The sequence below is a fragment of the Mixophyes fleayi genome (genome assembly GCF_038048845.1).
Source record: "Mixophyes fleayi isolate aMixFle1 chromosome 4 unlocalized genomic scaffold, aMixFle1.hap1 SUPER_4_unloc_4, whole genome shotgun sequence".
In the NCBI taxonomy this organism is placed as follows: domain Eukaryota; kingdom Metazoa; phylum Chordata; class Amphibia; order Anura; family Limnodynastidae; genus Mixophyes; species Mixophyes fleayi.
This window is the reverse complement of record NW_027445890.1, coordinates 258,874-271,671: the sequence shown is the minus strand read 5'-3', so window position 1 is coordinate 271,671 and position 12,798 is coordinate 258,874. Positions and strand designations below refer to the sequence as shown.

General features: G+C 47.9%; 4 protein-coding genes across 4 annotated transcripts; 2 read left to right on the top strand and 2 right to left on the bottom strand.

The window, feature by feature from the left end:
- Positions 1-420: 420 nt before the first annotated feature.
- LOC142111695 (histone H1.01-like) lies at positions 421-1,123 on the top strand. Its single transcript, XM_075193854.1, has one exon. The coding sequence runs from the start codon at positions 421-423 to the stop codon at positions 1,099-1,101; it is 681 nt and encodes a 226-aa protein (XP_075049955.1). The 3' UTR covers positions 1,102-1,123.
- Positions 1,124-1,551: 428 nt separating this feature from the next.
- On the bottom strand, positions 1,552-2,109 carry LOC142111728 (histone H2A type 1-like). Its single transcript, XM_075193883.1, has one exon. The coding sequence runs from the start codon at positions 1,994-1,996 to the stop codon at positions 1,604-1,606; it is 393 nt and encodes a 130-aa protein (XP_075049984.1). The 5' UTR covers positions 1,997-2,109; the 3' UTR covers positions 1,552-1,603.
- Positions 2,110-2,256: 147 nt separating this feature from the next.
- On the top strand, positions 2,257-2,725 carry LOC142111729 (histone H2B 1.1). The gene has a single exon (XM_075193884.1). The coding sequence runs from the start codon at positions 2,298-2,300 to the stop codon at positions 2,676-2,678; it is 381 nt and encodes a 126-aa protein (XP_075049985.1). The 5' UTR covers positions 2,257-2,297; the 3' UTR covers positions 2,679-2,725.
- A 514-nt stretch (positions 2,726-3,239) lies between these two features.
- LOC142111684 (histone H3) lies at positions 3,240-3,652 on the bottom strand. Its single transcript, XM_075193843.1, has one exon. It carries the CDS (start codon positions 3,648-3,650, stop codon positions 3,240-3,242), a length of 411 nt encoding a protein of 136 aa, XP_075049944.1. The 5' UTR covers positions 3,651-3,652.
- Positions 3,653-12,798: the final 9,146 nt, after the last annotated feature.

Genomic DNA, 12,798 nt, shown 5'->3' with positions numbered 1-12,798 from the left:
CGGGAGCTTTCTTTGGGCGCATCCACGTATTTGATCATAAGTTAAGATACAGAGAGGAGATTTAGGGAGATGGGGGTGTTGGGTGTATTTTCAGTGTATTTGCCCGGGGTTCCTCAATATAAAAAGTCTACACACGACGAAAGGGCGTCACAATGTGCTGATGAAATAAAGGACAACGAGCCGGTATTATTACACTTCATATTAAACTCATTTCTTTCAGCCATAGAAACACAAAGCGGGAGCCGACATTCTAGAACGGCGTCCATGAGGATAATGGGCGTGGTAACAATACCCCCGGAATCTGCGCACATGATTGGCTCTTCACCACAGCCAATGGCTTCGCATTCCTGGGCTCTATATAACAACTCAGTTGATGATTATCTGCATGTAAAAGTTTTGTTTCTATTTGGTGCACGGAAAATGTCAGAGACAGCTCCCGCCGCAGCGCCCGCTGCTCCAGCAGAGGCCCCCGTCAAGGGAAAGCGTCAGCCGAAGAAAGCAGCTGCAGGAAGCTCCAAGAAGGGCAACAAAACGTCCGGTCCAAGCGTGTCTGAGCAGATTGTTAAATGCGTGTCCGCATCCAAGGAGCGCAGCGGTGTTTCCCTGGCCGCCCTGAAGAAGACCCTCGCTGCTGGAGGTTACGATGTGGAGAAGAATAACAGCCGCCTGAAAGTGGCGCTCAAGAGCTTGGTGACGAAAGAGACCCTGATCCAGGTGAAAGGCAGCGGCGCCTCCGGTTCCTTCAAGCTGAACAAGAAGCAGCTGGAGAGCAAGGATAAGGCAGCTAAGAAGAAGGTGGCGGTGGTTAAACCCAAGAAAGCGGCAGCCAAGAAAGTGCCCAAGTCCCCGAAGAAGTCTCCCAGCGCAGCCAAGAGCCCGAAAAAGGCCAAGAAACCGGCAGCAGCCAAGAAAGCAGTAAAAAGCCCTAAGAAGCCGAAACCTGCTGTGAAACCCAAGAAGGCGGCCAAGAGCCCGGCTAAAAAGGCAGCTAAGCCCAAAGTGGCTAAGAGTCCGGCTAAAAAGGCAGCTAAGCCCAAAGTAGCCAAGAGCCCGGCTAAAAAGGCAGCTAAGCCGAAGAAGGCTGCTCCTAAGAAGAAGTAACTTGGAGCCGCACTCCTGTCAATCACACAAAGGCTCTTTTCAGAGCCACCCACTCGGTCTCGACAGAGCTATATAGTATATATTCCCCTCCACACACACTTTTCTGTTACTCTATGGGGGTGGATGTGTGCGCTATGAAGCTGAGCTCTAGAGTAGCTGTTTCTTTCCGGCGGTGGTGCGAGAAAAGAGATTATAGCCGTATATACTGACTCCTGCCGTCTTATTATAAAGTGTCTGCAGCTTGTTTAAACGTAACGTCAGTGCACCGTGACAGTGCCATATATGGTTCACTTTTGTTTAATAGACGACACCGCCAATCTGGATGGGGGAGTTTAGTTCAACTGTGTCCGTTATCTAACGAGCATTACAATGTAACCTCGTCTAACTCGAGTTAACACACAGCTAAAGCGGGATGTTATAGTCGTGGATCAGCTCTTTAGGGACGGGGTGGGTGGCTCTGAAAAGAGCCTTTGTGTTGTGGGGACAATTATCCAGCAGGAAATTACTTGCTCTTGGTTGGTTTATGGCTCTCGGTTTTCTTGGGCAGTAGGACGGCCTGGATGTTGGGCAGGACTCCTCCTTGGGCGATAGTCACCCCACCGAGTAGCTTGTTGAGCTCTTCATCGTTGCGCACAGCCAGCTGTAGGTGACGGGGGATGATGCGGGTCTTCTTGTTATCACGGGCGGCATTCCCAGCCAGCTCCAGAATCTCAGCAGTCAGGTACTCCAGCACCGCTGCCAGATACACCGGGGCGCCAGCTCCCACACGCTCCGCATAGTTCCCCTTCCTCAGCAGACGGTGAACGCGACCGACCGGGAATTGGAGACCGGCTCGAGATGAGCGAGTCTTGGCCTTAGCACGGGTCTTACCGCCCTGTTTGCCTCTTCCAGACATTTCAACTTATGTGTAAGTCAATCTACAACAATAAGGCTATCTGTCCCGCCTCCGTATATTTATACGCTGTAGGGACAGACACCCTTCTCTCATTGGTCCGCTATCAAATTAGCTAGTGCCGCTCAAGTTCAAACAAACACCAATCCGCAGCAGCGGGTGGGATTTGACATCGCACAACATCCAATAGTGCACAGAGCAGACTGTGGGTCTCATTTACATGGGCTGCCTATAAATAGAGCGGCTGTGGGAGGTATCAGGAACAGTTTCTGCACATTGTGATTGGGATCGTTTTGTCGCTATAATGCCTGAACCAGCCAAGTCTGCCCCAGCAGCCAAAAAGGGCTCAAAGAAAGCCGTCACCAAGACCCAGAAGAAAGATGGCAAGAAGCGGAGAAAGAGCAGGAAGGAGAGTTATGCTATTTATGTCTACAAGGTGCTTAAGCAGGTCCACCCCGACACCGGCATCTCCTCTAAGGCCATGGGCATCATGAACTCCTTCGTCAACGACATCTTTGAGCGCATTGCTGGAGAAGCTTCCCGCCTGGCTCACTACAACAAGCGCTCCACCATCACCTCCAGGGAGATCCAGACCGCCGTACGTCTGCTGCTGCCCGGAGAGCTGGCCAAGCACGCCGTGTCCGAGGGCACCAAGGCCGTCACCAAATACACCAGCGCCAAATAATTCACCCGTGATATCCTGAGACCACAAAGGCTCTTTTCAGAGCCACCCACCTTCTCTCTGATCGGGCTGTATTCACATTCCCTGTAAGTCATGGATAACAGGTTTTCCTATACTGTACCACCACCATCCCCTGTACGAATGTTTATTACAATACATACAATTCTACCAGCCAACGTTCTAAATAAGCCGACTTCAATTTAATATTTTGTCTGTCTTGCAGCATCTATTTAACGGCTTGTAGTATGAATCAGCTCTCGCCCATTGGGTAACCCAGACGTACTTTAGTTACTCTAGGAATCAGTATAGACCCAGGCAATGTTTCGTCCTGCACCGAAGGGAGAACTGTTGTTAAAATGAATTTTAGGGACGTTACAGTAACACTTAAAAAAACGGGATAACTTTTAAAACAGGTTTTAGATCTCAACATGTATAAAGCACCCGCCCCTCCCAGGTCATATAATGTCGGAAAGCTGGGTAGATGGGAGGATACAGCTCGTTCGAATGCGCATTTGGTGGCTCTGAAAAGAGCCTTTGTGCTGTGTACGTAGGAGGGACGAGTATCTATGCTCTCTCCCCTCGGATCCTGCGGGCCAGCTGGATGTCTTTTGGCATGATGGTCACTCTCTTGGCGTGGATGGCGCACAGGTTGGTGTCCTCGAAGAGCCCCACCAGATAAGCCTCGCTGGCCTCTTGCAGAGCCATGACTGCTGAGCTCTGGAAGCGCAGGTCGGTCTTGAAGTCCTGGGCGATCTCACGTACTAAGCGCTGGAAGGGCAACTTGCGGATCAGCAGCTCGGTGGACTTCTGGTAGCGGCGGATCTCTCGCAGAGCAACAGTGCCGGGACGGTAGCGGTGAGGCTTCTTCACGCCGCCAGTAGCTGGGGCGCTTTTCCTGGCAGCTTTGGTCGCCAGCTGCTTGCGGGGAGCTTTCCCGCCGGTGGACTTGCGAGCGGTTTGCTTAGTTCTAGCCATTATTCAAAATTATAATGAATATTAAAGACGGCAGCTTAACAATCCTATTTAGACATAGCGCTGCACGATGATTGGATGAGTTAAGCATGCCCCCCTCCTTTGATTGGCTTAAATAAACTGTGGACTATTTCAAATTAACCCGCCAGTAGTAACGTACTTCCCAGATCAACGGTATACTAAGTCTTATTAGCAACTCGGGAATGAAAGGATTTGAGCGGGAAAGCATTACTTTGTTTCCACGCAGCGTTCAAACAGATGTTCTATTTACTGTGTGGGAAAAAACAGCCACCATTAACCCCATGCTCACCACCAGTTATTGGGATCCGCCGATCATTTGTTGCCACCGAACAGCCTGAAATTGCAGTCAACACTTTCTTCACATTTTAGTTTTTTCTTATTTTTATTGGTATTCTCTTAAAACTAAGCCGATATCAATCCATCACACAAGTACCCAGCAACATCAATAAAGGTCCAGTACCCGTTGGAGTCCCCCTGTTCTCTGAAATATGCCAGTCACACTTCTCCAAAATGCTCCACGTGTATAGTATAACCATGTATGTCACCGTGCCATTAGAATATGGTCTCTCAGGGTTATATCATAGGACAAAAGGTTTCCCTTTCTGAGGCAGGTGATAGCTTGGCAAATAAGGTTGCTTTTGGGCCAGTCAGTAAGCTGGCAACAAACATGGGCTATGCGTTACCCTGGTATCCTCACAGATGCCAAGCAATATAGAGCAGACGGATTACCTTTTATCCAGAGACACATAAAATAACACAACTTAAGTTTTCACATGTAACATAATTTGTGGGCAGTGTTAGAGCACAGTTACAATCTGTTTGTTCCTTTTTAAGCTAAACTGTGGTCATCATAAACACGCACAACTCTTTGTTCCCTCATGCTCCCCTCCCCTTCTCATATACCCCTCCTCCACTCCATGCAGTCCTTCCATTCCCTCTCCTTTATCTACCCTCTGTCTCTCACCATGGGGTATATTTAAGAAAGCATGATAGTGCTCTTACCGGCAAATTAAGCTTCCTGGGTGTCCTCCGCAAATTTATGAAAGGTGCATTGCAGCAGATATCGTGGATATCTGCTGCTTTGCACTCATCTTCGTTTTTAGGAGTAGTTGACATTCAACAGTATGGTGACTGCTCCCAGCTCAAATCTAACAAGTTCCGAAAAAATCCAATGCTGTCATCTCTGCTCCGAAGAGCAGAGCTGGACAGCGCATGTGTGGAGGGATCACAGGATCCCTCCCTGTCACTTACAGCTCTATCTCTGCAACGATAGTTGCAGAGACAGAGCAGGGATCTCTGTGCGCATGTGCAGTTCTTCGAAATGCACATGCGCAATTGAAGGATGAAGAGAACGAGGAGTAGATCCGGAGACAGCGCTTCCGAAGAGGGGGGGTAAGTATGATTTTTTTGTAATCACAGAAACAGCAGTTTTTCGAAACAGCTGTTCCTATGATCTGTTGTTCATAAATTTGAGAAATAGTTCAATCCTTATCCATGCGATAAGGATTGATAACTATTTCTCACTTTTGCCGATGATTGATAAATGCGCCCCATGTCTCCTTGCTCAAGTCCTATACCCATCCTCACCCCCAGCTCCCCCCGTCCTACCCTAATCACAACCCACCTCCCCGCTCAAGTAACCCTGCCAATCTCATCCATATCTCCCCACTTCCCTCCCTCGCTTTCTCCTGTGCCCTCTGGAACTGCAGTGTCATGTGCAATAAACTGCCCTCTGTCCGCAACCTCTTCATCTCCATCTCTCTTAGGGGTCTATTATTACCCTTCGCTTTTTCAGTATAAACTTTTCAATCCCCATCCCATAGATGCGGATTCAAAAGTTTCTCAAATTTATTAACTCTCCGTTGGTGCCCCCTTTGGTTCCTTCCACTTACCTTGTCTTCCGATCAGCACCTGTAAGACAAGAGAGACAGCACAATGACAGCCCTTCCCAACACCTCTGTTACTTACCCGATCCAGAGGGACCGCTATGGAACTCACCACACCGGACGTTACCTTAGACCGACCACTCTCACGTCCTGAGACGCTGTGCCCCACAGGCCTGCGCCCGCGGCCGTTAAGCCCGTCTTGTCCTGAACTTGGGTGCCCTTCCGGACGGATGGATGGGGTTCTATAAACCGCTCCAGAACTCTTCTTAGTACCTACTTAGGAACCGAGTGTTCCGTACTCTACGTCAGGTCCTAGCGTCCTGCTAAAAGAGTAATTGGTACTCACTTGTTCCGCGCAGGAAACTCAGCTTGACCCGCCTTCTTCGGGTCTTCCAGGCTCTCCAACCGCCGGCGCCTCTTCTCCTGTTTGGCGCTGTCAAAGGCTGCTTTGCGGGGGCGCTCTTAGCCCTTACAAGGGCTCCCCACCGACGATCTCTGCTCCGGCGTCTTGCTTGAAGTCTTCGGGCATCAGGGTAGCTCACAGCCCTTACAAGGGCTCCCTAACGCTTCCGCCGCTGCTGGACGTCTGGACGCGACGTCCTCCTACTTCCCCTCCGCCGCCGCACAGCCCTCGCGTTGGCGCCCGGCGACAGAAAAAGCCGCGGGCACACTGACGATATCAGCCGTTGCCGCGAGCCCTGATTGGCTAGCGGTGGCACCAGTAGTTTGAATGGCCGGAGGCGAGCCAGGATTGGTTCGCCGACCCGGCCGCTGATTGGCCAGCAGCGGGAAGTAAGCCGGGATTGGCTCATTTGCCCGCTGCCACCGGGACCTTTCCAGGGAGGAATGAATACTCACCGCTGGACTGGTGAGTAGCTTTGTCCTGCGCCTCCCTCTCGGCCGCCTTGTCGCCGGGGCACTTCTCCACACTGCTCACCCCTCTTTCAATCCCTTTGCGCATGCTTCGACCGGTGACCTCGGGCATGCGCACAGAAATCCCTGAATGAAGAACATGCGGAAAGTGACATGGAGGGATCATGTGATCCCTTCACACATGCGCTGTGCAGCTCTGCTCTTCTGAGCAGAGCTGTTTTCAGTGAAAGTTTTCAATCATGTTAATGTTCGCCAGCTTCAGATGGCGTATATTAACATGGTTGAAAGCTAAGTTTCGGTCACTGTTGCATAGAGTTACTGAGCACTTCTCATGCACTGTTATGGGGAGTGCTCAGTAAAACGATGAGAGATGCAAAGCAGCAGATATCTGAGATATCTGCAGCGATGCTAGAATAATACATAGTAATTTAGCAGATAATCCTCGAAAACTGTTGTTTTCGAGGATTTACCGCTAAATTAAAAGACGGATAGCTTTGATAAATAGGCCCCTCTACCTTCTAGCCATCACTGAAACTTGGCTCTCTTTTTCCGACACAGCTTCCCCCACTGCTCTCTCCCATGGGGGCATATACTTTAACCCATTCCACCAGACCGGATGACCCTCCAGGAGATGGAGTATTGACATTACCATAACTAGCCATTTTAGTGCCCTGGACGAGACAGGGAACCGGCGCCCCCCATCTAAGTGGGAGTGCCAGTCGTCGAGTGGGCGTGATCAACCTTATGTGGGGGGCGTGGCTAGCGCTTTACAAGTTCTAGACCGCACTGAAGCCCCCTCCCTCCCCATTCTTCTCGGTCTGGCTTTGTAAGGATCTTTATGTAATAAGCCTCCATAGAATCAAAGTACTTTAAATGCAGATATCACATGCTAGCTGTATAAAAATTAATTGGTTATTGAAATAAAACTCACTGAAACAAATTAAAACATAAATGTAACGGTACCATCTGTATCACACTGCCCAATCATCACACTGTGCCCTCCATCACAGTTTCTCCTTTATCACACCGTGCCATGGAGCCATCTCTATCATTGTGCCCCCTTATCACCACCACACGAAATGAATTATATATATATATATATATATATATATATATATATATATATATATATATATATATATATATATATATACACATACATACACATATATACACACACATACAATATAAAGAGCCTCCTAGTGTCCGCCATACCTTACAGAGAGCATTCCTGTGACCTCCATACAATACAGAGAGCATTAGTTTGATCACCATACAATACAGAGAGCATTCCTATGACCCCATACTATACAGAGAGCATTCCTATAACCACCATACTATACAGAGAGCATTCCTATGACCGCCATACTATACAGAGAGCATTTCTATGACCACCATACTATACAGAGAGCATTCCTATGACCACCATACAATACAGAGAGCATTCTTATGACTGCAATACAGATAAATACCTCACCTGAAATTAAATCAACTAATTGGCTGGAATAATCATATGACTGGATGGTCGCCACTAACATTACTAAGTGACGCTAGTAAATCAGACAATTCGCTTATACAGTCACATGACCGGACGGTTGCCATCAACATCGTTAGGCGACGTCAGCAAATCAGATTATTGGCTGATGCAGTCCCATGACCGGACGGTTGCTATCAATGTCGCTGAGTGACGTCACCAATTATGGGAGGATTTTCCCATTTATAAAGCCAATTAACACACATCCCGGCTTGCCTCGAAAAAGCCTCTTAGCGAAACGCGCGTCGACGGACGCTGCGTATGCTACTCATGATAGATTTAGATTGTGAAAGCATTTAAGATTATCTAGAGAGACAACCAACTACTAAGTAGCTATGAAGTGATGCTCATTAGATATAGCGCTTTTTCATTGAAGTAATGTGTGAATGAGAATTCCAAAAAAGTAGCTCTGTATGAATGATATCTATACTAAGGAACAAGTAAATATATACTAGATAGAAAATCAGTCCCTAAAACGTGGGGAAGTGACCAATGATCCCTAAAAGGTGGAGTGAATGAAGTTTTGAGTATTATATACATGTACCAATGACAATAATTGAGCTATACAAATACTCTAGAAATAGACATTTGGGGGAAAAAACTTTTACTCAATAGTAATGGTTTGATGTGGATTGGATTAACAATTCCCACTGAAACTTTATAAATAAGCAACTTCTTTTGCTGCAGTAATTGAGCAACATTAGCTCTGAATAAATATCACTTGTTCTGAAATACAAAAATACTTCTTACCAAACAGACTTTAAAAAAAGTGGACCTGTAAAGTATAACTAGAAATGGATAACTGAGTTCTATATTTCACTATATTTCAAGGGTCCCGTATAATACGTTCATACCATATATAGTGACTATTGGTACAATATAATATATCACTTATAGGACGTCATGCCGCCAATGACCAAAGGTGGCAGACATCCCAGTTAATCCAATTTGTTCTCTTTAGTACATTTAGAAGTATCAGCTATACTTCAGAGTAGCAGCGCAGCAAGGTATTTTTTCCTGTTTCTACCTTCTTAACAGTACATATTAACCTGGTAAATACAATTCACATTCTATTTTAATATTTCGCTACAGGCCTACTGGAAAACACTCTCCATATAATAAATAAATAATATACTTTTGAATGCAAATTAATAAAGTTATATATTTAAAAAAATTCTGGCCATTAGAGTGCCTCTATTCTAAGACACACTTTTATTTTTCTCCTTTTTTGTCAATTGTTACCTCGCCAGCTGACTGATACTGAGGGCCGCGACTTGCATGTCCCTTGCAGCGAAGTCCATACCTTCTTGCGGTGGTTCCTGGTGAAAACCATGGGCGTGTTAGACTCTGCGCCTAAGTACTCAGTAGCGCCAACTGCTGGCAGGTATCATCAATTCCACCTAGTGATTCTGACAAACGTAGTCTCTCCCTGACCCCTAGTTGGTTTGTGGTTAGGTCCCTGGTGGATCCGCTGGTAACAGTGTAAGAGTGCCCCACCATAGCCTCACAGTTGGAGTTGGTGGGAGGCTGGGTAGTGTCATTACAGGTGACGTTAGGACGCAAGGAGTCAGGAGCTAAGGAGATGAGTGATCAGGTGAGTAAAACACTAAGTCCCCTTTTTCAGAACGGGCTCCCACCTTTTGGTGGGTGGAGTACTTGGGCGGGATTGTTCCTAGGCCCTCGTACTCTCGGCGCCGAAGTATTAGACTAGAGCAAAATAAGGTGTCGGCAGCCGGGGTAGAGTCAGTGTCTCTGACTCGCAGCCGTCACCTCGGACATTGCCCTTTCGTCGAAGGGTAGTAGAGCCTCCAGTTTGTTTCCCCGTGCAAGGGTCGTACCGATGGCGTGCAGGAGGAGGAGGAGCAAGGCGAGCCTCAGATCATGGGAGGTGGTTTTCCATAGTATTCCCTCGGGATCAGGTGAGTAACTGGGGGTGGGATAGGGGATTGTGCTGCACGCTTTGTACCATTTTTAGCACCCCTTACATTCTTCTCCTGCCCTCCCCTCTCACCCAAATCTAGCTTTCCTAGGTGCAATCTAGATGCTCTTGACCCCACTACTTTCTCCTCCTCTCTCGATCCTCATGCCACCGCGATTCTCCGAGCCTGCAGGAAGTGTCCCGGCCGTCTCCTCGGCGACCGGGTTGTCACTTACTGGTTCGCCCCGGCCGTTTCCTAGACAAGAGTGGGGACGTTGTGAGTGATAGCGCCGCGTCCCAACATTAGGGGCAGCCGGGCGCGTGCGCTAGTACTTGAATTAATTAATTAAACAGCTCCTGGGGCCGATTATCATGCTGTCCTCTGTGTTTTGCCATTGATCAGTCTCTGTATATAAGGCATGGATGGCTTAGCCTCCCTGTCGGTTATAGTTCCAATTTTCTGTGTATTAGCCTGGTGCTGTGCTTGAACAAATATTTCTATTAGGCTTCCTGTGTATGACCTTTGGCTTTGTTCTTGTGGACTTGATTCTTGCCTGTTGCCCTGACCCTTGCTTCATTCCTGGATTATCCTTGTCTGCTGCCAGTCCTGACATCTTGCCTGGCCTTGACCACAATACCTGCTCCTGGACCCAGACCGTGGCCTATCTTTTGACCATGCTAGATTCTACACCCCGTTACTCTACGCTACAGTACGTTCATACACCTGTACAACCGCGAGTATAAGTCCTTGCCTGTACAACCGCGAGTATAAGTCCTGGGGGCAACCAAGTACCTGTGAGCATAACGAGCTCTACTGGAAAGGCGGCTGCTAGAGGTGAAGAACTCTCTACCTGGTTCTACAGGTTGATGACAAGTCGTAGCATTATAACCGGTCAGTGAAGTTCTGGAAGAGTTCGCTTCCATGGATGAAAGCGGGACGAACCCCACTCCAGCCCAAGTTGTTGCAGGCCAGATCCAGACCATATCACAGGTGGTCCAGAACCTAGTTCAGCATTTGTCTGCCCAGGAAGAGGCCACCAGAGCCTCGCAAGCCCAGCAAGGCCTTCCGGGTCCTGCAATGGAGCCCAAATTGAAGCTACAAGACCGCGTCTACGGTGACAAGGCTTCTTTTCACAATTTTAAGGAGAGCTGCAAACTCTACTTTCGCTTGAGACCACGCTTCTCTGGCTCTGAACAGCAAAGAGTTGGCATCATTATCTCCCTGCTCCAGGGTGATCCTCAGTCCTGGGCGTTTAGCCTTGCTTCCACATGCCCTCCACTATAGTCCGTTGATGCATTATTTGATGCCCTGGGGTTGCTTTATGAAGAGCCTGACAGAGCTGCATCGGCTGAATCACATCTCAGGGCACTAAAACGGGGTCACCGCTCTGCTGAGGAATATTGTGCTGAGTTCAGGCGCTGGTCCACAGATAACGAGTGGAATGATCTGGCACTCCGGAGCCAGTTCCGTTTGGGTCTCTCGGAACACATAAAAGACTCCCTGTTGTAATATCCTATTCCTGCTACACTGGAGAGTCTAATGCAATTGGTCATTAAAATTGACCGTAGATTTAAAGAGAGAAAAGCTGAGAGGGATACTACCGTCACCTCATGCTCTTTTTAGACTCCTCCTGCTGCACCTTTTGAAGCTGCTGAGCCCATGCAGCTAAGTGCTTATCGCCTTTCTTCGGAAGAGAAAACCCAGAGACGAACCTTAGCCCGTTGTCTATATTGTGGCAACTGGTGTCATCTCCTCCAAAACTGTGCCAACAAGTCAGACCAGCCGGGAAAAGAACAGGCCTAGAGATGGTGGAAGAGGTTTGTCTAGGTCTGCAGATTATATCTTCCAATAAAGCACTCTTGGTTCCTGCAGTAATTTCCTTTGGTGCACAATCCACATCTGTCTCTGCTTTCCTAGACAGCGGTGCTGCAGGGAATTTTCTGGATCTGGATTTCGCTTGTACTTTGGGATTTCCTGCCATTAAGCTCGAGTCGCCCATCACTGTATGTGGTCTGGATGGTGGTCCTTTACCAGGTGGTAAAATTTGTTCCCAACCACAACTGTTGCCGCTCACAGTGGGGGCGCTACATTCTGAAGTCTTGTCCATTGTTATGAATCCCAGTGCATTCACAAAGTGCAACGGAAGTGTAAGGCTAAGTGTCTTTATTCAGGTAAATATATTAACAAAGATAACTCAAATCCACGGATAACAGGTTCCAAAAGAGACTGTATAGTAAAATGTCAGGAACAAGTATAATAAGTTTACCCCAGTCCAGAAGGCACAAGGCTGTCCAGGAAAGCAGACAGAGTCCAGGGATCAAATAGAGACCAGACAAACAAATCCAAATAGCCAGGCAGAGATCAAGCAAATAGGCGAGGTCCAGAAGTCTTTTCAAAAGGTCAGGGCAACAGGCAAAACAGTGTGGTCCAAGGTACAGGCAAATGATTCAGGGTCTCAGGCAAGCAGGCAAGGTCCAAGGTACAGGCAGGGGTCATACACAGAAGTTCAGTCCAGCAGGTATATACCAAATAGCACAAGAGCAGGTTAGCAGCAGCCAGGAACAAATGGATGAACTGCTCAGAGCACAGCTAGAGGCAGGTACTTAAAACAGTGTACAAGGTGCAGTTCTAATTAGCATCAGACAAGGAGATTAACTCCTTCAGGCATGTTGCAGAGTTCAGGTGCAGGACAGCAGCAGCACCTCTGATGGATTATAGGTACTGCTGCCAGATACAAAACAAAGGCAGTCATAACATAGCCGCCCCTTTAAGGAGCGGATTCCAGACGCTCCATACATGCTCCCTTCAGGTTTTTCTCCTCTTCTTTTTCTTTTTATAAGATCTCCCTGGAGACACAATTGGGCTCTTCTCTAATGGAGTACAGAGAAGACCCCATTCTTCAGAAGCAGAAGAATTGT